The sequence below is a fragment of the Aspergillus puulaauensis genome, chromosome 3, assembly GCF_016861865.1.
Source record: "Aspergillus puulaauensis MK2 DNA, chromosome 3, nearly complete sequence".
Lineage (NCBI taxonomy): Eukaryota > Fungi > Ascomycota > Eurotiomycetes > Eurotiales > Aspergillaceae > Aspergillus > Aspergillus puulaauensis.
In genome coordinates this window covers 2,711,500-2,733,315 of record NC_054859.1, presented here as the reverse complement: position 1 = coordinate 2,733,315, position 21,816 = coordinate 2,711,500, and the positions used below count along the sequence as shown (strand labels likewise).

At 50.0% G+C, this 21,816-nt stretch overlaps 8 protein-coding genes across 8 annotated transcripts; 5 read left to right on the top strand and 3 right to left on the bottom strand.

The window, feature by feature from the left end:
- Positions 1-260: 260 nt before the first annotated feature.
- APUU_31076S (SANT/Myb-like DNA-binding domain-containing protein) lies at positions 261-3,066 on the bottom strand (the record flags this gene model as incomplete). Its single annotated transcript, XM_041702239.1, has 4 exons — positions 261-357; positions 423-1,439; positions 1,485-2,715; positions 2,892-3,066. The coding sequence occupies 4 exons, from the start codon at positions 3,064-3,066 to the stop codon at positions 261-263; spliced, it is 2,520 nt and encodes an 839-aa protein (XP_041555045.1).
- Positions 3,067-4,043: 977 nt separating this feature from the next.
- On the top strand, positions 4,044-4,502 carry APUU_31075A (cupin domain-containing protein; the record flags this gene model as incomplete). The annotated part of the gene is made up of 1 exon (XM_041702238.1): positions 4,044-4,502. The coding sequence occupies one exon, from the start codon at positions 4,044-4,046 to the stop codon at positions 4,500-4,502; it is 459 nt and encodes a 152-aa protein (XP_041555044.1).
- A 599-nt stretch (positions 4,503-5,101) lies between these two features.
- Positions 5,102-6,784, bottom strand: APUU_31074S (TMEM165/GDT1 family protein; the record flags this gene model as incomplete). Its single annotated transcript, XM_041702237.1, has 3 exons — positions 5,102-5,175; positions 5,228-6,116; positions 6,176-6,784. 3 exons carry the CDS (start codon positions 6,782-6,784, stop codon positions 5,102-5,104), a joined length of 1,572 nt encoding a protein of 523 aa, XP_041555043.1.
- Positions 6,785-7,557: 773 nt separating this feature from the next.
- Positions 7,558-8,876, top strand: APUU_31073A (BTB/POZ domain-containing protein; the record flags this gene model as incomplete). Its single annotated transcript, XM_041702236.1, has 4 exons — positions 7,558-8,087; positions 8,137-8,263; positions 8,325-8,786; positions 8,871-8,876. 4 exons carry the CDS (start codon positions 7,558-7,560, stop codon positions 8,874-8,876), a joined length of 1,125 nt encoding a protein of 374 aa, XP_041555042.1.
- A 643-nt stretch (positions 8,877-9,519) lies between these two features.
- Positions 9,520-13,500, top strand: APUU_31072A (uncharacterized protein; the record flags this gene model as incomplete). Its single annotated transcript, XM_041702235.1, has 14 exons — positions 9,520-10,471; positions 10,521-10,573; positions 10,627-11,123; positions 11,174-11,229; positions 11,285-11,466; positions 11,518-11,699; positions 11,768-11,794; positions 11,844-12,207; positions 12,300-12,384; positions 12,437-12,501; positions 12,562-12,778; positions 12,838-12,955; positions 13,004-13,098; positions 13,166-13,500. 14 exons carry the CDS (start codon positions 9,520-9,522, stop codon positions 13,498-13,500), a joined length of 3,228 nt encoding a protein of 1,075 aa, XP_041555041.1.
- Positions 13,501-13,915: 415 nt separating this feature from the next.
- On the top strand, positions 13,916-15,251 carry APUU_31071A (uncharacterized protein; the record flags this gene model as incomplete). The annotated part of the gene is made up of 3 exons (XM_041702234.1): positions 13,916-14,290; positions 14,376-14,444; positions 14,508-15,251. The coding sequence occupies 3 exons, from the start codon at positions 13,916-13,918 to the stop codon at positions 15,249-15,251; spliced, it is 1,188 nt and encodes a 395-aa protein (XP_041555040.1).
- A 248-nt stretch (positions 15,252-15,499) lies between these two features.
- APUU_31070S (uncharacterized protein) lies at positions 15,500-17,062 on the bottom strand (the record flags this gene model as incomplete). The annotated part of the gene is made up of 1 exon (XM_041702233.1): positions 15,500-17,062. One exon carries the CDS (start codon positions 17,060-17,062, stop codon positions 15,500-15,502), a length of 1,563 nt encoding a protein of 520 aa, XP_041555039.1.
- A 1,966-nt stretch (positions 17,063-19,028) lies between these two features.
- Positions 19,029-21,371, top strand: APUU_31069A (putative MFS transporter; the record flags this gene model as incomplete). The annotated part of the gene is made up of 3 exons (XM_041702232.1): positions 19,029-19,236; positions 19,301-21,124; positions 21,184-21,371. 3 exons carry the CDS (start codon positions 19,029-19,031, stop codon positions 21,369-21,371), a joined length of 2,220 nt encoding a protein of 739 aa, XP_041555038.1.
- Positions 21,372-21,816: the final 445 nt, after the last annotated feature.

Here is a 21,816-nt window from a genome sequence, read left to right as displayed (position 1 = left end):
AGTAGTAGTATTATTTTACCTACCTACCTACGCTTATAGGCAGGACATCATGGATTTGATTATTAGATACCACAATCTTTTGCCATGTTCAAGGCTCATGTATAGTAGTTTCATAGACGAGAATAATAAGAATGTATTAAGTCATAACGTCAAACCAGCTCATGGTATCTTGTTGCTAAAAGGCCCGAAAAACAAAAAGAATAACCGCCAGAAAAAAAGTAACCAAGTCCAATGCATCATTCATTCATTCATAATACCCATCATCGAGGTACAACAATCCCGCGTGCTTCAAGCCTCTCATAATCCTTTTTCTTCATCGTCACGATCTGAAGGTACGGCGGAATTTCAATCCCGTCACTGTAACTTGTCAATAACCCAAGTCCAAAATGAAACCATGCTATGTAATAAAGAGAAGAACTTACCGATAGTACGCAATCTTGATATTCCGAGCACGATCCTTGAGTGCCCCCTGGTCTCGTCCCTCAATTCGCACTTCGCCCTGCCTCGGCGGTTGTGCCTGGTTCTGTCTCTCGATCACTGCCCAGCGGGTGGAGTGGTCTTTCATCAAGCGTAGAAGTCTGTTGTCTTCCTCGTCCGTCCAGCGTACTCTTGCTGTGGGTGTATATTCCCTGGTGGTGGGCTGGGAGCTGGGCGGCACAGTGCGTTGTCTTGGAGGTTCTGGACTTGGGGCTTCTTCTTCGTTGGCGTCTGCATTGACATCACTTTGAGTTTCTGGTTCCTGCACCCGTGCACGCTTGCGTCTCGATTCTTGAGGCTTCTCCCCTCTCCGACCCTCGAGATCAACCGAGCGTCTGTCGTAATCAAAGTGGCCTGGACCAGCTTCGGGCTCGGACTCGGATGATCGCCGTGCCCGCTTGCGAGATGCACGCTGTTCAACGCGTCTCACCGCGCCTTCAGAGTCACTGTCTCGAATCGGAGAAACTCGCGCGGCATCTTGTTGCCGGTCAATAAACCGTGTATCAGCACTACGACCGGGTCTGGTCTTGCTTGCTTCCCATATGCGCTGGGTCAATGTCATTCCATCTGAGCTTTGATTCCTGGTACCGGATCCCTGACTCCAAGGCGTTGTTCTCCTGGGGATGGGGGCGGGGCTGCGAGACCTCTCTATTTGAGGGTCCTCGTTCCCGATGGCGAGTTGTGAATCATCCCCAAAAGTGATGTCCTCTTCGGGTCCCAAAGTAGGAGAGGCATCGTCGAAGGACTGTGGAATTTCATGAGGTACATTTTGCTGGGCTAGGCGGGTCGAGGGTGGGTCTGAGGAACTTCGGTGACGACTGGAGGTAGGTTGCTCGTTCACTGTTCGCCAGATTGGGTGGACAATGTCGGGCTGTCGTTGATTTTCAGACGTCTCATCCCCAGCACGGAGGCGCTCCTGTCTTTGTGTGATGCGTTGAATAGAGAGAGCGTTCAAGTATGAGCTGCAAAACGTTAGAAGAGTTCGCATATCTGGGAAGATTACTTACGGTCTCGAAGACCGTCTCCGCTCCGTACCCCGTTGGACCGTTGGCGATTTAGGCTCTTGTTGCTCCTGCTGCTCCTGCTCCTCCAGCAGACCAGCAGATTCCTGTTCAACGCTCTGCCGATGCGAGATCTCTAGTTCGTCCTCTTGTGCCTCGCCACTTGGTTCCGCTTCCGAACCCCCCAATGTGCTGGCAAAGCTAGGGTGCTTTGAAGTAAAAAATGTGTCGTGGACCTCTTGTGTAGTCATGCGCTTTTGCAATTCCTCATCGATTTCTTCTGTCCTCTTGCGGATCCACTTTGCTGCCTGGAGGACAAACCTTTTCCAAAGATATGAACTGCGCAACTCCTCAACATCAATGCCATTCTCGGTCTCTGACAGAAGGATATCGTTGAAGAGATTATGAACAGGATCTCGATATTTCTCGGGAAGTGCGCCGCCAGAGCCACCGAAATTTGGTAGATTAAATCCTCGCGGCGGAGATTTACGAGACAATCCTGTGAAGAAGCACAGTCTGACCTCGTTCTTGGCGCTGAACCCAGGCTTATCCTGATTATCTTCCAATTGCAGGATCAGGGACTGCTTTCGAATCTCTAAAGCAAGCTCAAAGGTCTCTTTCTCCAAGGAACTTTCGCCGGGCGCTTTTACTTGTCCAGCGCCAACCAGGCCGGTCATAAAAGGCAGGGGGAATAGATTCTCGACATTCTGTAATGCCTGCCTCTGGGAGTTTGTACTAGTACCGGCCAGAAGTACCTCAACTGCAAAGCGTGCGCAGTTGGCCATTTGCACGATGGGGTCTGGTCCCCAGTCATTGAACTCACCCCGCCTGCCCCCAAGGGTAGAGGCAAACAAATGACCAATGTCTCCAACATCAATATAAGTTTGACTGCCGAAGTGCTGTATTTCATTATCCAGGTTTGACTTTAAGCGGCGAAGGCGTCTACTTTGGGTATTGCTGGGATCACTGAGCGTTTTGGCTTTATTCACGATCACCACCGGAGTCGCCGTTCTCGGAGCGAGGAACTCCAGGACACTTTTGCCCGCTCGCTCAAGATCAGGAATAACCTCAAGCATCATTTCCGGGTCAAGGTCCATTTCCGACTCAGGCTGGACAAAGGTTGTTCCCGAAATGTTCGTGGTGTCACCCGGGGATTCTGGTATGGTTGAACTTCCATAGCGGGCACCCGTTTTTCTCGGAGATTTGAACGGGGACTCTTCAGCGACAGGAGGGAGGGCTATTCAGTGTCAGAATAAATGACAATGGACCAAAGGTAAATACAAAAAGAAAATGAAGAGACGATGAATGAAAATGAGAGAAATGTGAGTAGAAAGATGCCAAGAAATTTCCCGATCGGGAAGCAGATCAGGAAAACAACAGGGTGCGCGCGACAAAGCTTCAATTACCACGTACCCTTGCTTTGCTCTCGCCTCCCATGGCCATCTGTCGGATTGATCTCCTTGGAGCGTATGCGAGTTTCTTCGACCTCGCGGCTTTGGCTTCTTGTAATGCGTTTGCGACTCGGAGACGCTTGTGGCTGCGAGAAGAGATCTTGCCGCGACCGTGACCGCGAGTGGCCCTGCATCATGATGTCGGCGGCAAATCAGTAGGAGGCTCTATAATCTATATACTATATAGATCCTAGTGCCGGAAAATGATAGGTCCTAGATTTTCGATGAATCGCGATGGATCGCGATGAACCGTGACGAAAATGATCGATAGTCGATAAAAACCAAGGCGCGGAAGATGGCAAGTTCAGAACACAGTTTGGCTGCAAAAAAAAAAAAAGGGGGACTGATCGAATCTTAGGTTGTCTTGGCGGTTCGCAGAGTTCGCGATAAACAGGGTTAGTGCAAGATCATATTACTAATCATTCTAACGTTACCCCTAACCCTACAACCCTACAACCCTACAGCCCTACAACCCTACAACCCTAAGCACATTTATGCCTGAGGCCTCGGTTTACTGACCCACCCAATAGGCCAATTGGCACAAAGCATATGAATAACGGGGCCACTAATGTGTTTAGCCACAACCTAGTATCTAGCCCGAACGGGGTCAGTCAGTCGACAGCCTGCATGGTAAGTGTGCATGGCCGAATGTATCCTTTCTGACAGTCACGCTGAACAAGACTGGATACGGGCCATCGACACTTCTGTCTGTATCAGCCGCATCAAATTATTATATTATATTTTGAGATAACTAGACGCGCGAAAGGAAACAACCATTTCCAATTATACTTGCCATATTGTGAATCAGAATGGCGAAATTGAGAAGATCGGATACCCGGGAAAGTTAATTCGGCTGATAAGCAAGGATTTCCATGGATCGAAGGATGGATGTAACTCTCGCCTGACTGTGGCTGCTTACCCGTCGCTGCCACCTAATAAACGGTGAGACTCAGCGAACGTTGAGTAAATTTCTCGTTTATAAACAAGGTTTAAATAAAATGCCTCCATGGCCCCAGGGATTTGCGAAGACGCTCTACACCAATCCATCAGCAAGGACAGTTGAAATCCCCCGTCATCACTGAAACCGCGTGCAGTACAAAGCAAACCAAAGACAATGGCAATTACACATACAGCTCAGGACGTCATCACAGCGCTGAACCTCGCCCCTCATCCAGAGAAGGGCTACTACGTCGAGACATTCCGAGACGCAAATACATCACCAGAAGGTCGCGCAAACAGCACTTACATCTACTACCTCCTCGAGGGCGAGTCCGGCCTATCGTACTGGCACCGTGTGCTCGACGCCGTCGAGGTCTGGCATTATTACGCTGGTGCGCCGCTACGGCTCTCGCTATCATGGGACGATGGCAACCCTGTTCGCGATCTCGCTCTCGGCCCGGATATTTGGCGGGGTGAGAGGCCGCAGATTGTTGTTGAGCGCGGAGAATGGCAGCATGCGCTGTCTTTGGGGGACTGGACTCTCGTGGGTTACTCTGTTGCGCCTGGGTTTGAGTTTGGGAGCTTTGAGATGGCGGATCCAGGCTGGGAGCCAAAGGGTGCAGCGAAGAAATGATTCATGACCTTACGGAATTTGCGGCAGAGGCACCTACCAGGCAGCGGGACACAGTAATACAAGTGAGATGAAGTCGCAGGTATGGACTGCATGGATGGGCCAACATGTGAATTATTTGCTGCAATGCCGAAAGCTCGACTACTGCAAATTTGATATCTTCTTGTAGCATTCAGTTCTAATTGTAGCCTTCCAAAGTCATTAATATGCGATGACGGATAGGAGAAGGAGCACGACAAGGTTGTGTAACCTTGCGTATTCGGATCGGAGTCATCGGATTGTCGTGGAAGTGAGATCAGGCGTCCAACTTTGACTGACGAACGAAGAATAAGAGGGCGACTTGCGTATCAGCGGTGTGAGACATCAAGCAGTACCTCATGAACAGGGGATGCTTAAGTGGAAAGCTTAAATGGCGCCATCGCTTATTAACAACGAGAAGCGCAATGGAGAGCGTGGCCTTTCAGAACTCAATAGGCATTTCCCCCCTTTGGATATGTAGCTGGCAACCGGAGGTGACGGTATACAACTCGCTAGAAGATTCCAATTCCCATACTTTACAGTAAAATAGTATCTAATGCACATGGTACGATTTACCAAGACGATCAGCCTTCGAAAAAGGCTTCCAGCAAATAAATAGCACCGAAAACCAAGAAGGCCACGGCACCACCAAGCGTCACTTCAAAATAATTAGCCAAATATCCGTTGAATTGATTGGCGGAGATACATACCAACACGCAAGCTGACCTTACCAGCAATAGCACTACCTCCAATGACTGCTGCAGCTGTGCAAATACCATGCCCAGCGATTGCACCGACAGTGACAAACCCATAATCCTGTCCCGCAGCCATCGCAATGGTTGCGATTTGGCTGCGGTCTCCCCATTCGCCAAGGAAGGTCATGACAAATGTTTGCACCCATGCGGGGCTGAGAAGAAGAGAGAACAAGTTGTTCATGCCCAAGAGAAGGTCATTCCAACGTCGACTAGGGCTAGGTGACGATTCGCGAGAAGAAGAGGACGATAGACTCTCCGGCGGTGAGGGAAGACGGTTCGCGGATGAGCGGGGTTTACGGCCCAGGCGTCCAGACTCTAACACATGAGGCGTTACAGAGGAACGTCGGCGATTCACTCGTAGTTGCTCGTGTTCTTTCTCTTCCAACTCCATTTCGACTTCCCTCATCTCCTCGCCCACTCCTTCGTCAGGTGACATTTCTCGGCCTTCTTTCAGCATCTTTGCACCGAAAATGAAGAACAACACCGCTGCCAGAAACTTTGTGTAGGTCTTGGGGATCAACGAGGGAACAGCGTGTCCAAGAACGGCGGACAGAACGGTCATGGCAATCAGCGCAGAGAATGCTGCAGAGAAAACTAGAAGTCGCGGATGTCTCATCGCCATAAGAGCGGCCACAAGAAATGTCTTGTCACCGATCTCCGAGACAATGATCATGGTAAAAGAAAAGAGGAGTGAATGGAATGCGTCGCTCTCCCCCTCTGGAAGTCCATCACCAACGCTCGCCGAGAGGCTTTCTTTATCGAGGCCGACCGGACTATCTTTGCTAGTAGTAGGTGATTTGGGAAGCGGAATATCGTGCGGTTTATTCGGTAAATCTGCGGGTTTCTGTAAAATCGGAACCAGTTAGTTTTGAGGTCATTTTGCGCGCGGATTGGGAACAGTACCTCGAGAACACCCAGAGTCGAGTCGGTGCTAGAGCCCTTTGTGTCCTTTGTGCCACTATCGTCTCCCGTCGTGGGGAGCTTCTGTTCTTCACTGTGGGGTAGTGGAGGCGCCTCCTTCGGACTATCCGGAGATTTGTCCGTGGTATAGGCGTTGCCGTTGGGTTTTCCAGACACGCCATTTTCTGTTCCTCGAGTACCTTCTTTCGGGGCTGCCCTGCTACGGTCGTCCATCACACCGTCATTGGAATAGGGGATGGGATGCCCATCAGAATCCCGGTGGTCTGCGGACTTGGTGTCTCGTCCGGGTTGTTCCTCCACTGACGGAACCGTGCCTGATTTCTTGCGGTCCCGTTCCGCATTTGTTTCTACCCACGGGCCAGCGTGGGGTTTGCCATCTCTGCCGTCAACGGGGGCGTCCTGCGTCCCTTTCGGAGATGCCTTGGGGTTGAGTTCGTCGAGATCTGGAACAACTACGTTGGACCCAGAGGAGACACGCTCCACGGCGGCATACTCCTTGATGTTTTCATTATTTGAAGTTGGGTCTGCGAGTGCGGCCGTGATGACAGGTAGCAGCAGGAGGATAGCGGGAGATGAGATGCCGAGCTTCATTATTGCGTAGATTGCTGATCGTAAAAAGACGAAGACGGAGCGGTAGGCGACTTGAAAGAGGAAATATGAATTATTGTAAGCGATATTAAAAATCCATATAAAGCGTTAAGAGAAATGGAAACCCGATCGGCTGAGGTGATTTGAATGGATTCGAGGTGTTCAACAATTAAGCCACGCGCGGCGAAATGAGCGAGTATTAATATAAATAAAAGAGGATTTGTATAAGCTAATAAGCCCGTTCACGAGCCCAAGGGCAGAAAAAAAGAAAACAAGAGCAATTGAGCTGGAAAAAGGAGGTGGACAGAAATTGAAACGAGTGACGACTGCGTTATGGGCTGGACAGGTGGACGCTTTTTCGCCGCAAAGGGGGAATTAGAGGTCACGTGCACGGCTGCCGCTTGCAGGCGAGCCAACAGTGCAACCCTCCACTTTGCGGCCATATGGTCACAGTGGAATCTCGATCTGCCCGATGCTATATTCTGGGGCCCCAGTCATGGAGACGAGGATGTGGTTCACGTACTTAAAGCCGAATTAGCAGCTGCACCGACCCTACCACTTGCGGGGCTCCCAAAACAGCATGAGAGGACGTAGTCGGGTGTTGCTACACTACTCGCGCCATGCTCAGACTCCCGGGACAGTCACGGACTCGTGTGCCTCCACCTTGGATAGACCAACCGTGCTGAAGCAGGGTTTTGGCGTGGAATCTGAAGACAAGGTGAGATTGACCCAGTTGGCATAGATGGATTTAAGCTGGCCTGAGGGTTGGTTAGTCTATGTCAGACATACTGTGCATTGCGATGGGGAATTCCCTCGTGCACTTACGGTGCATAGGTCCAGGAAAGCTTGACGGGACAATTGCGGAGTTACTCCATTCTGCTTCTATTGACATGAAATCCACCCTTCACTTCGGCCTCAACACGGTGGTCAACACAATAGGAATATTCACCGTGCCGTTCAGTCTCCTGGTTCTCTTCTCGATAAATCTTTTCCACACCTTGTACTTAAGCACGTATGAATCTCTCCTCTCCAAACTTCCTCAATCCAACTCTTTTGCTCAACGTGCCCTTCCAAAGTCCTTTCCCCAAACATCTTCTCCCCCATCAGGGCCTTGTTTAGCCACTTGCATGAGGTTTACCTTTACGCGCCTTCTCAGTGTTGGGATCTCTTTCTTCTCAAAGCCGTTTCATAAATTCCCTCTTCCCCAACTCCTGCCACTGAAAATGGCGGAGACTGAGACTAAGCCCGTGACAATAGGGCCAACGCATGAGCAGGAAACCGGAAACCTCCTGGCTTGTTTGAAAAGGCGAGTACCACTAGTTGGACATCGAGAGTGATGCTAACACCGGCTACAGCTATTATCGTAGCTCGAAGTTTACGGACATGACAATCATCACCCCTGAAAAAGAACTCAGGGTCCACAAGCTGGTGCTGTGCAGCCAGTCAGGTTACTTCGCGAGGATGTTCAACGGGGACTGGCTGGTATGTGTTTTCTTACTTGGGGCGATTATGGTGACGAATAACTCATGTATCGGACCTCTAGGAGACAAATACCAACACGATCAAACTGGAGGGGGATGACCATCGATTCTTGGTAACGATGATTGACTTCATGTACGGCTACGATTACGACACCACTGATCACGGCAATACATCTCCAATTATGTTCCACATTGCGGCATATCAGATCGCCGATAAGTACGATGTCCCAAAGATGAAGAAGCGCGCTAAGGAGAAGTTCGAAGGGATTGTGGCGGTCGGTTGGGATATGGATGACTTTGCGGCTGCAGTTGCAGAGGTGTATCGAACTACTCCCATGTGCGAGAGAGGCCTCCGTGACCCTCTTGTCCGCGTCACAAACCGGCGCTTTGGTGACCTATTACAGAAGGAAAGTTTCGTGAAGATGCTCGAGCAGACCCCTGGCTTTGCGGCAGATCTGGCCAGGACAAACTACGTGGGCGGATGCTGTAATTGCAAAGCCGGCATAAATGCGGATGGTTGGTGTGTGAGTCCATTTATGCTTTCCTTTACCGTTCCCGAACCTACATCATGCGATTTCATTTTATACGTAGCACACTGACGCTGTTAGTTTTGAAAGCAACACCCCTGGTAATCAGAGTTATGCTGGGTGGGAACAGGCTCATTTAGATGCTTTTACAGATGCAGAATCGGATGTTGATGGACAAAACTGGCACCAGGAGGATGTTTGGAGCTGGTGAGCTCTACAAGTAGCTAGTTCGGCGAGCCTAGGGAACTTGGGACCGATGTTATCTAGAAATTTTGGACGAGATTGAGCCATAGACGCTGGAGTAACAGGATTCGGTTGCTTTTAAACCATAGGCCACGAACTTAAGTTCATCCACGCAGTGATGTTTTAATAAGCGCCAGGAACGGCCTTTGCAGCACATGAGACGGGGATGACATGGCATACATTGGTACATTTTAATGAAAGGGCCTAACGCCCAATCGATAGTATTGTGGTTCTATTTATGGATGGCCAGGCAGACACTCCACGGTTCTTAGGATAATCCCGAGGCCATACATTCCTGCGGCGCAGTAATCGTGCAGTAGTTATCCCACCACCCCTGCGAACCCCTCACAGACAATCAAAATCTGCCTTGCAAGTCTTATTTTCAGGCGGAATAAACGAGGAATAGATATCTCGAGCAATCTGTCTTTGCCTCTCATTCTTTGCTGTCTCAAAGTCATTGTTGCTGCTAGACCGCACAGCGTCCACGATGACACAGATGGCGAGGACAACCCCAGACGCGGACGACGACAGTTCAACTTTGTCTTTCTCATTCAATCCCCCTCACTCCCACACTCCGACTCGGTCTGCAGATGTTCCCTCATCTTCTACTTTTGACTTCCCCCCGCCTGGTGATACCAGGTTCACTTTCAACACTCCTCCCACTCCTCCCACTGCTGCTTCCTTCAGTTTCTCCCCACCGAATACCAGTGGTTTCACCTTTGCCTTCACTCCCTCTTCATCTGCAGACTCACATTTCATAAGTACGCCAGTCACCCAAGACCCTGCGACCCCGACCCGATCAAGTAGTCGTATATTAACTCGGGCAACAACTACTTCAACGACACGCGCTCTCTTTTCGGCCCTTGATATTGATCCCAACTCGCCCGAAGCGCCTGGAAAATTAGCGCCCACTGATCATGGACAATTTCGGAGGTCTAATCTTTCTCCTAATGCCAACGTGTCGACATACAGAGATCTCTACAACGCCACTCCGAGCCCGCAGCCTGGTCCTTCCAGTCGCCCAAATCAAACAAACGCTCCAAACATCGATTCGCCGTCTCCCTCTAGCTTTCTAACTTCAGGAGTTCGTAACCTAATAATTCAGAGTATTGAAACTTCGTCAACCGAGGGCGAAGGCGACGAAGAGGCTGATAGCGGCTCTGACTTGGATAGCGATGATGGAAGCGATAATGATAGCTCCACGTACAACGTGCGGGATGAAGAGCTTCCTGATGCCCCAATATATAATGCTCAGTTGCAAAATTCGCTGAGGGACGTGCAAAGCCATCTCTCGGGCCTCGTGCGGTCGATGCAGGCCTCCCAGATGGTGCACGATGGTACCACCCATGTCAGCGATCTTTACAGACAGGCCGAGACCGAGAGCAAATTTGAGTACCCGCAAACTCGCATAGTCGGTTTTATTGGGGATTCTGGTGTTGGTAAGTCCATTCTTCCTGAAGGGTATTTCTATACTTAATTTTGCCTTAGGTAAAAGTAGCCTCATCAATTCTCTTCTCGACTGTGGAGGGCTTGCACGTTCGGTACGCTTGAGGCTTGCCATCGCCGATGAATAGATTAATGCTAACGATACCAGAGTGGGAGCGGAGAGGCCTGCACTTCCGTCGTGACCGAGTTTCGACAAGTAGATGAGACACATCCGCACCCGTATACTATTGAGGCAGATTTTATGACGATCGATGAAATGATTGAACTTCTCCGCGAGTTATTGATGGCCTACCGGATACGCCATACCAGGGCTTTCAACGAAGATCTCGCGGAGGGAGAGAGCGACAGAATAACGAGATTATCGGAAAGGTCCTGGGCGACGTTGCAATCGTTATTCCCAAATGAAGGAGAGCTGAGTGAAGCCCTTTTGTCAAATGAGGAACTGGGTGCGGAGGACCGAATCCTTGCACGTCTCGCGGAATGGGCTATGGCTGGGTTAAACCATCGGCCTGGTGGACCAGATGCTCTTCACTATGCGATTAGGGCACGGGATATACATGACTGTAGGGAGAATATCGACATACTTACTGTGGCATCTCGCGAACAAGAACGGCCCGCACTTTGGCCATTTGTGAAGCTAATAAGGTGAGTACCTGCAGTATTCTCTATGGATTCCCGTCTAACAATGTATCTAGGGTATATCTCAGGTCCGGCATTTTACGAACCGGATTGGTAGTGGCGGACATGCCCGGTAAGGCTTCAATTTGGAGGTATCGCTGGAACAGCGACTGACTATGTTTTCTTAGGATTTCGAGATATGAACTACGCCCGGGTGCGAGCTACTGAGAAATACCTACGTAACATTTGTGACGAGGTATTTATCGTCAGCGAAATCAACCGGTGCAGATCGGATCCCTCAATCGAAGAAATTTGGCATAAATGTATTGGCAACCAGCCCATGCGAATAGTGTGCACTAAATCGGAAACTGTACGCCGGGACAATCTATAGGTACTATGATAATGGACTAACCCTGCGCAGGAACTGGACGGCGAAGAAATTATAAGGGATCCTAAAATGCCCGCCAGGGTAATCGAAGAGACCAGGCGGCTGTTAGATCGGACTGAGCAAGTTAGAAGATCACTTAGGAGGTTGGGCCGGCGTCGGCGTGATTCATCTGGAGCACAGCAGGCGCGGTACGCTCTACGGGAGGCAGAACAAAAGTAAACCCTAGCGTTCTCTCTTACTTTTTCCCGACGAGGCCGATGCTAATCAAATATGTTTGTAACAGTGACGAGCTAGGAAGGCTAGAGCTCGAGTATGCATGGCCCCTAGTATCTCGAAAGCCTTAGAGCTGACATTTTTAGGCGCAAGACGCTTCTTATCAACGCACGCAACGAAATATCGAGGACGCATCTATCCAGAAAATATCAGACCAACGTTAAGGTTTTCTGTGTGAGCAGAGAATTGTACGAGAATTACCGTGGAGGCGAGAGGGGGCAAGCAGCCGAGTATATCCGGCTGAGCGGCATCCCTGAGTTGCGACAATATTGCCAACTAGTACCAGCAGATGCGCAGTTCCGAGAAACAGATACCTTTCTCAGAATACGTGTGCCGGCCCTTCTTGGATCTCTGAACCAATGGGTACTGGCAGGAGCAAATGACGTTACAGCTGACAGGGCCGAAACCCTACGCCAGGTTCTGGATGAGGCGCAGAGGACTTTGCATTCAGTTCGTTCATCCCTAATTTCATTATAATCATCAATATTTGCATAAGAAAATGTCCCCTTTAATATAGGCATGCTTATACTGACACTAGGTAGCGCCTCATATCTCGTCGTTCGTGCATCCGGTCCATTAAAACAGAGCTTGAGACCATGTTCAACATATCCACCATCCGTTACATTCGTAAGATATATATGATTGGACTATTCAGATGTTGTATTCTAACCCGACTCAGGTGACTTACAAGTGCAAGAAAGATGGAAGGATGGAGCCATTAGAGCATCTCGAGACTGGGATTCTGTGAGTTTGAGCCACCAGCCCAAATTCATGGCCTCATTGTCTGATTGAATACAACACTAGATGCATCACCCGAGCTATTCCGCATTTTGTCGAAAATATGGAGTCCATCAAATTGGCAAAGAAAGTGTGCGTTATTGGAACAACGAAATTCTTCAGGGTGCGAGCGAGGAGCTCGATCAGTGTTGGAGCACACTGATTGAATGGCTAAATCACCGACAAAATACCACTGAAGATGAAATTTATACTATATTCAATTCTGTGTCTACTTCAATTGAAGGTAAATTATGCACCCATGCCCTTGGGCACAAGTCTAATCGACCACTAATTTGCCATTAGCGTATACGCACCTCTCACCGGCATCCATTGAGAACCTCCTTGATAACCTGGACACTCAGAGATGCGGCATAGCTTATACCACCCAAAGAGCATTGGAACATCTTCTACTTCAAACTAGGTATGCGAGATTGTTTTCCTGTTAAAGTGATTCCACTGATCATGAAAGACGAATCACTCGGGATGTCCTTGACGGACACAGCAGCAGCTCGTATATTGCAGACATCATGCGTCCGGCTTATCAATATTGTAACATGGAATCAGGTGTGTCTATTCATACTAAATATGCCAACATTGGAGGGCCCCGACGCTGATGGAGTGACTGGAACAGGCACCGGGAGCGATCGCCGACGAAAGGACCACATGAAAGAGTACGTACGGGGTCAAAAAATATTTCAACAGTTGCCTGCGAGGTTTGAAATGGATTACAAGGTCATTATAAATACTGCTTTCGCTGATTTGGAGCGCAAGCTGAATGAGGAGGTACGGAATATCACCCGGGATTTAGGAGGGGTCATCGCAGTTGAGGGCGAGGTACCAGAGGCCAGACGGGAGCTTGGGCTGGCACAGAGAGTGAGAGATGGGGTCTCGCAGTTGCAGGCTCAAGTGAATGAGGCTCACTTGATTCTTAATCGATTGCGAGGGCGCACTACACGGTCAGCTTAGCACACTCCTCCTTGGCATATATATTTTAGTATGAATGCTGTATTGATTTCCGAAATTCACTGGATTTACTGCTATATTAGTCACACATTCGTCAAGCTATTCATTGCTGAGAGAGAACCCATGTTGAATTTGTATGCCACAGCGAGTCTGGACCTTCAATGTGAAGATGAGATCCGCGTGGCCTGTTCTTTGTGTCGGCCACCACGAATTATCATGAGCTATTGCCGCCTTGTTTTCACATCCCAGACACAGGCAATTGGTTCTTTGTCCAACTGACACAGGATGGCTGCATTGCCCGGCTGTGTGACCAGCCCGCCTTTATCCTTCGCAGCGCATTATTTCAAATACCCTCTTCTTCGCTCCTTTCAACCTGCTCGCACAGTAATAGAGGTCATCGCCCTATCTTGTTCCAGTCATGTCCAACAATACAAACACAACAGCGCCACCACCAAAAACAACAACCCCAAAACCAAATCCACCTCCAACAACATCAAAACCCACCAGCACTACCACCGCATCGTCAGCCGCGAAAACCCACACAATCAAAGTTGGTCCCAAGGAGGCTCCGCATGAATATATTCCCCATGAGGTGGATGCCAAAGTCGGCGACTTGATCGTCTTTCAGTTCCACCCGCGCAACCACTCCGTTGTCCAGGCTGACTGGAGGGCTCCATGTGTGCCAGCCGATGGCGACTATTTCTTCTCTGGTATTAAGAATGATTTCAACGAGGTAAACGGGCAGGTTTCTGGCATGCTGCCCACTTGGAATTGGACGGTTCCACGACCAGAGGTATTTTGCTACACTCCCCTCTCTCCACATTCTTCCATTAGAAATCTTTCTGGTGCTGAACTGACCCGATTTGTCTCCATGATAGCCAATATTCTTCTACTGTACTGCCATAGACTCATGTAAAGAAAATGGCATGGTTGGCGTTATCAACCCGGTACCTCTCTCTCTTATCCTAGCTTACTTCCCCCGCCACCAAATCAAAATTAACATAGTTTAGACCACGCAGAAAAGTTACGAGTCCCAGAAAAAGGCCGCCCTCGATGCTCCTTACATGCTCATCCCGGGCCAATCCATGCCGGCAGAAGGCGACTACGGCACAACCACCACAGATAACCCCTCCGAAGCCCCGTCAAACGCACACGCCGCATCCCCACACAGCCTCGGCGGCGGCGCAATAGCAGGCATCGTCATTGGAGCTGTGGCTTTCGTAGCAATCCTCTGCGCTCTCATCTACCTCTTCGCCCGAAACCAGGCGTACAGGAAATTCTTCTCTCACTCCCACGAAGCCGCATCCACAAGCGACGGCCGCACTGCGCAGTGGGCACTTTCCACTTCCGCAGCCACTGCCGGCGCTGGTGCTGGTGCTGGTGCTGGTGCTGGGAAGAGCGATGTTGATACTACTAGTAGCACCGGCGTTCCGCGAAACATGAGTACGAGCGTGCGTGGGGCTTCGCCTGTCAGTGACCCTGGTGTGTTTGGACCTGGACCAATGGCAGGTCCAGTATTTGCCCCGATGGACCAGAATCTAGCCTCCCAGACGCAAAGCGGGATTTATCCACATCATGAGGGTGGGTATGGAGTTCCGTCCCCGTTGGGTTCGCAGAGGCAGCATAGCCCACAGCTACAGCCTGGGCAGCAGCAGCAGCAGCCCTATTGGATATGGGATCAGACTGTCCAGCCGCATCATCTGGTTGGGAGGACGGGAGGACCAACAGAGTTGGAGGGGGAAACACCGAAATGATATTGCTCATTACAGGTCTTCTTTTTCTCTTTCATGTTTGAGCATTAATCATGGCGTGCATATCTAGCTAGATTTAGTTTTATGTTTAGCTTGTCGGCCTGGTGGAGATATCAGATATGCGCCTGTGCATTGATTGAAGATTAAGCGAGGTATGTGTCATTGAGAGAAAAAAAGAGAATGGTATTAGTTAATAATGAGACCAAATATGATTATATACGTCGTAATCTAAACCCCGTATACTGACGTCGTCAATTCAACTCCTCTTTCGAAGAGAGTTGCGCGAGGCCCGGTAATTCGTGCTCCAGGTTTTCATCGTCAAGCATTTTGGGATTTAGAGACAGAGATCCCCTTGGCACAAAGGTGGCTGCCAGTACCAAAGCTGCAACCACGGTAAACTGCACGCTACCTACATTCCGGATTGCTTCAAAAATATTACCATTGCCATCTGTTCCCCCTGTTTTCTCATAGACGTGATCGATATAACTGCCAAGTATAGGAGAGGTGATTGCGTAAAGAACGATGTATGTGGAGTAAAGGAAAGCCATGACGGCACCTAGAGAGGAGACATTCATGGTTTTCGATTCAACTCGCGCAAGTGACGCTTGTATATAAGCTGCTAGCGATACGTCGCCAGCAGCCCAGCCGAAAGAGATCGGTAGAAATGTGGCGGCAGCAATCCAGGCCATCGAAACATTGTGTTGCTCAGGCCGCCAGTATGGCAAATACCATGTTATGAGGAGCAGGATTGCATCCAGTCGAAGCCAGGGGATCGGCGTTGCCACTGTGTCAGTAAAAAGGATCACAAACAGCGCGCCAAAAAGCTCGCCCAGGTTCGAGCCACCAACTATAATCTGCGACCAAGCTGCGTTTCCGAGATAGCGACGGGCAATAGCGGGAGCTATACTGTTCTCGAGATACCGATGGGCATATAAGGCGATTGAGTACCCGGGCAGCAGCCAGAGGAACTTTCGAGAGGAAAAAAGTAGTCTGGCGCCGGTCCAAATGGACTCCAAGAAGAGCCAGAATCCAACGACAACGGCCTGGATATATGGCGGTTGATCTTCAAGGACCTCGGTCCGTTGACTTTGGAACCCATGATCTGTGAGGAAGAACCAGCCAACGGCCGCCAGCGCAAAGCAAATGGGCGTAATGAGAAAAGAGTAGTTATTTCCGAAGTACGGGATAAGAGCCAAAGCGGTGCAGAAAGCACCACCAGTCCCAGCCACTTCGTAGAATATATGCACCACAGCATCTAACTGGCGCAATTTCTGGACATTTCCGCCGACAAGGTCACGAGGAATAACACGGCGAATCAATTCCACCATCCCATAAGCGATCCCAGCAACGCAGTAGACGGGGATGATACCATCGGTATTATAGTCGCCGTAATAATGAAAATCATGTTCAGGGTGCTTTTTGCGGAAGGCTGGCGGGCAAAATCTACCACCTGTGCTAGCATCGATAATGAGAAGTATAGCGCTGAGAAGGCCAAAGACGAGCACGGCACCCGCCAAAACGAGTCGGGAAGGGAACCTCCGAATAAGCGGGGCGATCAGGATAGACCCGACACACTGACAGGCCTGATTTAGACCCACCATGAGTCCAACTCGTTGGAAAGTTTTGGGCGTGGTGTCGGAAACCCAGGCATCGTTATCGTAGCGATTAGTTGCGAGAGTCACGATAGATCCATTGAATGCCTCCAGACCAAACTTGTACATCATAATCCCCAGAATATAAATGGCTATATTGCGCCTCTCCGTGGGAGTAAATAGGCGCCAATTGTGCTTAATTGCATTGTAGGAGGGTGCCATAGTAGTGATTGCCCCATAGTAGTTTATCACAAAAGAAGGACTATTGTAATGATCACCCAGGGGCCGGGGCGAGGATGCAATATAAATAATGAGTGGCCATGGGCGCCCGTGCTGCCAGATTGAGTGTTCAGATGGTCATTCTGATAGCTGGCTCGACAGCAATCCTCCTCCTGTAGTTGAACCACAGCCCATCTGACAGGCAGCTTGGTGGGGCATGGCGCGAACTACGGGAGCAAATCCAACCCCGAATTCCAGGCACGTTGGGCATGGGTAATGGCGGGCGCAGGGAATCATGGCGTCAAAGCCTCGCTTGGGAGAAAAAGAAAGCAAATGGAAGCGTGGAATTCTCGCCTGGAAGCTCTTGGGAGCCTGGGATGCGTCCTTGTCATCGAGACTGATGGAGGAATCGAAACCCTTTAAAGATGCACGTGGTGGAGCCCTCTAAATTTGGTTAGTGCAATCACAGAATCACGTGTGGGTCCCTGAAGCACAGGGCATCGCCCAGTTTGTTCCTTGCGGCCTGAGGAAACAACTCCTGGAATGTGCCGGTGGCTAAGGATAAACACGCAGAAAGGCCCCCACGGTCTCGGGTGCTATCCTTGAGTAATGTCATTAATTGATATCCAATTTCGCTCCCAGACCGGTGTCGGATTGGCTAATTGTTGTTGTTCCCACAGCATCCTGCACGCAGGGTCAGTGTTATCAGTCATCCCCCACAACAGTATGGAGTACGCTTCCGTCATTTGTTTCCCTCCCAAGTTCATGACGACGATCTGAACTCGGACACCTGAGTCCGTTCGTCATATTCGTTGAGAGTGGTTTCCTCAGACCATTCATAATGAAGTGATCGCCCACCCTGGAGTTTCCTAGTAATAGAAACTCAGATCGCGTCAGAAGGTCAACTGAGTCGGAAACATACGCTTGGCAACTGCCCCATTGTGAAGACTGCAGAAAAAGCGAGCATGGGACTCGGAGACTCGAGAGCGACAATTGGAATGGGATATGAAGAAATGTGAATGTGTTCTTCAGTGATTATTGGACATGGTCACCCTCGGATCACAGTTTGAAAGTGGACGGTGTCAGTATTGACTTCCAAGCGAAATGCTGTTGGCGGTGTTGCAAACAATAATTCCGCAGGAATCAACGTGCTTCTTCAACGGTTCAACCGATGATTTCAAAACTTGACAATTTTCTGTGGTTTTGAAAGCTCTCGCTGCATGCGACCAAAAGAGATGGGTTTAGGTGCCTGAGGCCCTCAACAAGTTACCTAACGGCCACCATTAATAACGCCACCCAAATCTCCAGTTTATCTGTCATGCTCTGCTTGTTAATTCGTTCTTACTACTTCTTACAGTCTTTTGAGGCAAGAACATCTCAGGCGTCTCACGTCAGCGTGCAGATACCAGCCCCGTGACCCCCTGTGGCGGTCACATCTTCGAGCCTGCGACCGTCGATCAGACCCAAGTGATTGGATTATCAGGGTGAGGTCCCAAGCCAACTCTCCGCACCAACCCTCAACTGGCTTGAGGTGAGCTTTGCCCGTGGCTCGAGGGAGCTTCGCGTGATTTGCCAGGGCTTTGTTCTATTCATTTTAGCTACAACGGCGCCTTGATGGCTACCACATGACATTACTGAGCATCACGCTGCTGCCCCTCATTATTTTCGGGTTTTTAACGCTTGCGACTCGAGTATGTGCGCTGGTCGACAGCTGAGTTCTCTGGCTCCGCTCATTGCAAGCTCTTATCGGATCCTAGGGGAGGGGCGCTGTCACACTCAAGACTTAGATGTGAGTTTCTTCTACTTGGTGTGACGGAAGCCGTGTTTGGGTTCCGCTAACGTGCTCGATCAGATATAGAAAACGCGTGTTTCATCGCTTAGACCCAGTGTTTCTTCTCCGATCTCCTTATTATCGCCCCCGGCCTCCCAGCCAATTTTGTTTACTGTGCGCTGATTCCCCCGAGTGACTATGGCGACAACTGAAGGGCATATGGATGCTGGAACAGCGCGACAGCAAGAACAGGATGGCTCCCGATCACGATCAGACAGGAGTTGGTGGAAGAACATATTTCGCTCGTCGCCATCTGGAGATGATGACTCAAGTGCGGAGCACATGGATTACCGCTCTAGGGCGACATTGGGTATTCTTAGTGATCCAGATACCGACGAAGTGCCTGGTAAGAATGCAATATCCCGTGTTCTGGGTTAATCTGTCATCAAATGCTAAAGGCTTGTTTTTAGGTACTGTTCTTTTATTGTCGTCAAACCGCAACGAGCCGCTAGGGCTAAGGCACCAGCCTCATCGTACATCGGCCTCATCATTACCTATTCCGTATCCCTCATCCAGATCGTCTTCGCGTGCATCTGCTCCACCAACAAGCAAAAAGACCTCAAATGGACAGATTGTTTTGGAACCACAACCAGACGACTCACGAAATGATCCCTTGAACTGGCCGGTCTGGCGACGCGATGCCTCATTGATTTCACTGGGGTTTTACTGCTTGATGGGAGGTGGAATGACCCCAGTCCTTGCTGCGGGCTTTAATCAGGTCGCAGCAGACTACAACGTCGATACCCAGAAGGTAGCATACACCACAGGGTTGTATATGCTAGGACTAGGTATCGGGTCAGTGATCATGTCGCCGACCGCGATTCTATGGGGAAAGCGTCCGGTTTATTTACTAGGCGCATCGCTTTTCATAATCTCCGCCGTCTGGTGTGCGCTATCCCCAAATTACCCCAGCCTCGTTTTGGCTCGGATATTTCAAGGTATTGCAGTAAGTCCTGTGGAGTGCCTGCCCTCAGCCACCATTGCGGAGATCTACTTTCTGCATGAACGGGCATATCGCGTGGGTATCTATACGCTTCTCCTTCTTGGTGGCAAAAACCTTGTTCCACTGGTGAGCGCAGCCATTATCGGGAGCCTGAGCTGGCGCTGGGTTTTTTGGATTGTGGCCATCATTGTTGGGGCTTGTTTGGTTACTATCTTTTTCTTTTTGCCGGAGACTTTTTGGGACCGTACCCCTCGACCACGTCGACATCGCAAGCGACCCGATTTGTATAGGAGCGTGTCAGACATGATGACCCACGGACTTCACCGAGGTCGAGGTCGTCCCACTGAGAATCGACAGCCAGATATGCCACAATCAGAGAATCCAGACCCCGCTTCTCAAAAACGAGCCAAGAGGGGCCACGTTGGTTTTGTCGATAACAGTGCCGGGCTCGAAATTCAGGACCATGAGAAGGAGCAACCTCTCAGTGGACTGGAACCAACTCCATCGATTCAACCTCCCCAAGAACCCGCAGATCCGGCTATAGAATCGTCTGGCCACGACGAGAAATCGGCTGTTCCACCGCTTGATGCGACCCCTACCAGGCGCTCGTCCGATCTTGAAACCGGACGATTCCCCTCGCAATCGCCCGCGCGAAGTGGGTCCCTAGATCCTGCTGCAGGACTGAGTTTACCCGTACAGTATACTAATCGGCTTCGTGAGCGGACAACAATTCCGTACACACACTACTTACGAGTCTGGAACGGACGAATGTCGCACGACCGCTGGATACGGGTGGCTGTTCGTCCGTTTATCTTGTTCGCGTATCCCGCAGTCTTATGGTCGGCCGTAGTATATGCCTTGTCCGTCGGGTGGCTCATTGTGTTGTCAGAACTCGTGTCACACATTTACCAAGATAAAGAGAGCTACAACTTCACCTCGCTTCAGACCGGCCTGATTTATATATCTCCGTTTGTGGGCGGTTTACTGGGCACAGCAGTGGCAGGCAAGATTTCAGATATCATTGTCCGCTATATGACACGGCGCAATGGCGGGGTTTACGAGCCCGAGTTCCGCCTAGTAATGGCGATTCCGATTGCACTTTCGACAACAATAGGTCTGATGGGCTTTGGCTGGAGCGCTCAGGAAAAGGACGCCTGGATTGTCCCGACTATCTTCTTTGGGTTAGTGTCGTTTGGATGCTGCTTGGGGAGTACCACGGCAATTACTTTCTGTGTGGACAGCTACCGTCAGTATGCTGGAGAAGCTTTGGTGACGCTAAACTGGAGCAAGAGTATGTTTCCCATTTCCCAACTAACTTATAGTATTGCACCATGACTAACAGTAGCACAGATGTTTTCCACGGTCTAATTTTCTCCTTGTTTGTTGTCGATTGGATGGAGATTGACGGGGCACGGATGGTCTTCGTGGCCTTGGGAGTGATCCAATTTGGACTACTTCTTTTCTCCATTCCAATGTACATCTATGGCAAGCGTGCCCGGATGTGGACCGTCCGAAAACGATTGATGGAGAGATACTAGTAACTGCATTGGGTACGAGCGCAGTATTGTTGTTTTGGATTGCATGTTGAAGACTATAGATTCGCTCAAGAGATCTACAAGATAGACGGCAATGAGAATGCAGCAGGTCCTGAAGTCATTATTAGACTATTCACCGTCCATAGTCCTCGGACGATCCGGGGTAATTGTTCCCCTGCGCACCATTGGAGGGCAGACTCATGCATTATGATGATACGTGATTCTGGTTACACTCTAGCCCAGAAAGGGAGTAGTGTCTATTGCCAAGGCGGAAGCAACCGCTGGTGAAACCCTCGGGCCCCGCCTGGGTAACACTTTCCCTTTTCATCAATCGTGATTCGTGAATGCTTGCCTCTCATTCTCCGAGTTTCTCATCACCCCCTTCTCAACCATGGATCTCATCGAATCCATATCGAACGCATATCAGACTTCGTCGTCTGAAGTTTCA